The sequence below is a fragment of the Apis dorsata genome, unplaced genomic scaffold (assembly GCF_000469605.1).
Source record: "Apis dorsata unplaced genomic scaffold, Apis dorsata 1.3 scaffold_5, whole genome shotgun sequence".
NCBI lineage: Eukaryota > Metazoa > Arthropoda > Insecta > Hymenoptera > Apidae > Apis > Apis dorsata.
Window position 1 is genome coordinate 480,248 of NW_006263308.1, and position 3,134 is coordinate 483,381.

The following is a 3,134-nucleotide window of genomic DNA, read 5'->3' on the forward strand; positions in this document are numbered from 1 at the left end:
TACACAAATGAATATATATTTGAATAAGTTGCAAATTTATAAATTAAAAAAAAAATTATAAATTATGATTGATGATCACTATTCAACGAACTATTAATAATAAAATTAATAATTAGGATACGTTTGATAAGTATAGCTTATTAACCAGAGCGTGGAGTGATTGGAAAAAAGTAATATTTTACACATCGATACATCGATTTTTTTAAAACGAACAATATTTTTCCATATATATTTTAATTAATACGTTTCCTTACCTACTACCGTCATGTCTGCATGGTCAGACACGGTCTGAAAGGCTGGAGCCTCGGCAGACACCTCGCATCGATACCTTCCTGAGCTAGTAAGATTCACATTGTTCAAAACCACCGATCTTTCCGTGGAATTATGCGTCTGTAATTAAGGAGGAGATGATCGATCTTTCAATGATTAAATCAATGATTAATACCCACGTTCACATCAACACCAGGAACGCGAAAGGTTTGAACCATTGGCACATCCCTCGGCACGTAACGATAAAATTCGTGGCCGTCTTTATACCATTTCACAGAGTACAATAGTTCTTTATCCAAATTGAAGTTGCACTGCATACGGACCGTCTCGTTCAGAACAACGTGTTGCGGTATTTGCAGGGCTGTCATTCGAAGGGCCACAATACCTGAAAAGATTATCACGAAATTTTTACGAATTATTTTTCAATCAAGTTTTAGAATTAATATTGGAATGATGGAAAGAGAATCGAGTTTAAGAATTTAAGACCACAACTTTATTGTCCCATTATTTGATTTGAAGTTGTCCCTAGTCTCAAGTAACTTGACCTCGAACGGATATCCATTGGAAAATTTACAATCTATAACGGCGTAATGAGTAAAAGATGGAAATATAACGATCTGAAAAATATCTACGCGAAACTTTGATAATTTCTACGATATGATCGAACATTTCGAAGGAAAAATTCTACTTGAAGATATCGATATAAGAATGAGACCAGAGATAATATTGCATTACTTAGAAACTTGTATTCCTATCTATTGAAAGGATAGTCTTCAATTTCGCTTGAAAATTGACAATATTGATTTCGAGTGAAATGAATTTGGTAAACTTGTTCGAAACCATATTTCAAATTGAATGAATAACAGTCAAGTTGACGAGAGCGAAGAAATTTTATATTGTATTGAATAATAATTCGAAAGATATTAATCTTCAACGCGAAACTGCGATCGAATATACGAAACAAAATTCCTATTGAATTATTATGATTTGGATAAAATTATCCATAATTATATATTGTAATCGGATCATTGTAATCCTCTTATACAGTTAATTTCTTAAAATTATCGATGATCGATACGTATCCATGTTGTACAATTAAAAAAAAATGTTCTTATTTTGATTAAAAAGAAAAAATAGAAAAATTCCGATGTAAGACTCGAGGTATTATAGAATTTTTAAAAAAAATGAACGAAGCGTAATTAACCGAGTTATTTAAAGTTTAAATAATAAAATGAATGTATCGAGAGGGATATGAAATTTATTTTGATGATTCAGCTAAGAGAGAAGATCTCTTCTTCCTTCTCTCTCATTCCGGGACGGTAGTTAAACTTTCTCTCTTCGTCTCCTTTCCCTTCGCGGACTGAGAGACTATTAGGAATGATACGGAGAATAATTAAATTACATCTTGTCAATGGCGGAATCATCGAATTTCCGTTTATTCAACGTTGGAAAATTAACGATTTTATAGTCGGATACTCGATAAATCATGTTTTCCGCATTCTATCTTTATATCGATTATATCGATTATATCGACAGAAGGGAATTATTAAGCGTTAGAACGCGTTATCGCGAATGGAAGTTTCCTCTCATTTTCTATTATTCGTATTTCCTCATTCAACAGTTACTCGTAATGCTTATCAAACCGCTAAACACCACTCGAATCAATGGTTGCAGTTTTTCCAGTAGTTTTAATTAATTTCTTCGATCCAATCTATTTTTCCCCCTCTCTCTTTTTCATTGGTAAAACCCGTTTTTCAGCGATCTCATATGTTCATTCATTCGATTATCCCGGTCGGTAATTTTAAAAGAGAAAAAGTGTTCTCGGTCGATAAGGAAATTGACCGAGTTTTGCTAGAGATCTATTGTAGGTCAGACCGGTATAAATTGTAGTATTTTCGGTCGGGTTCCTGTCAGATATGGCTACATTTATTGGAAATGCATCCTTCTATTTGATATGGAATAGGATGGAAGAAATCTTGGTCGATGAACATCAATAATTCTATGTGGTTAAAATAGAATGATGTTCGAAATAGAGGGTGAAAATTATTATATTTGAACTCGAATTGCTTATTCAACTTGTCGTATTCATTTCAAGATTTAGATTTTAATTATTCATTTCAAGAATTATAAAAAATTATGATTTCATTCATTAAGCAATACCTAATCAATCGAGTTACAAAATTTAAAATGATAAAATAGAATAAATTAAAAAATTTGTTTTAAATTTTTATAGAAATTTAAAGGCAGATTTCTCTTTGTTACATGTATAAATAAAAAAGCTTTATATTATCATTTTAAAAATAAATGAAAATCTGATTTTTAAATTAAAAAAAAAAAATCAAAATCCAAAATTTTAAGTTTGAAATCTCTAAACTTGAAACTCTTCAGAATATTTCTTTTTTCCAATGAAAATCATCAAAAATTAAAATTTAAAAAAAAAATTTTCTAAAATTCTTCGAACTCAAGTTCAAAACAATTCGACCAACAATTCGACAATTCGAAACTTGTTAAATCTTTCTCTAATATTTATTATATTATATTATATTTCTTTATAAATATTTCTAATATATTTCTATTCCTATATATTCTTATAATAATTCCACTATTCAAATTTTTTTTTCGGAAAAAAACTTTGCATTTACGAATAAAAGATACAGATAAAAAAGCAAGATAATTAAAAAAAAAAATGAAAAAAAATTAGTTGACGAATCCCAATATATAATAACCGAGTCCTCTGGCATTTAATGGCAACCGTTAATGAAACATTTACAATCAGGGGGATTGTATCTTTCCATTGGAGAGGGATGGACGCCTAGCGTCACGACGCTGCTGGTCGCACGTGCTCTTGACGGACACGGACACGG

The 3,134-nt window shown here is 30.6% G+C and overlaps 1 protein-coding gene across 1 annotated transcript in view; it reads right to left on the minus strand.

Moving 5' to 3' along the window:
• The window catches only part of LOC102680028, a 10,050-nt gene that overhangs the window by 2,330 nt on the left and 4,586 nt on the right, over positions 1–3,134 (minus strand). Inside the window, exons 2-3 of the mRNA XM_031508214.1 lie at positions 450–655; positions 240–390 (exon numbers count right to left, since the gene is read on the minus strand). Of these exons, the coding sequence (XP_031364074.1) occupies positions 240–390; positions 450–655 (357 nt within the window). The remainder of the gene's footprint in view (positions 1–239; positions 391–449; positions 656–3,134) is intronic.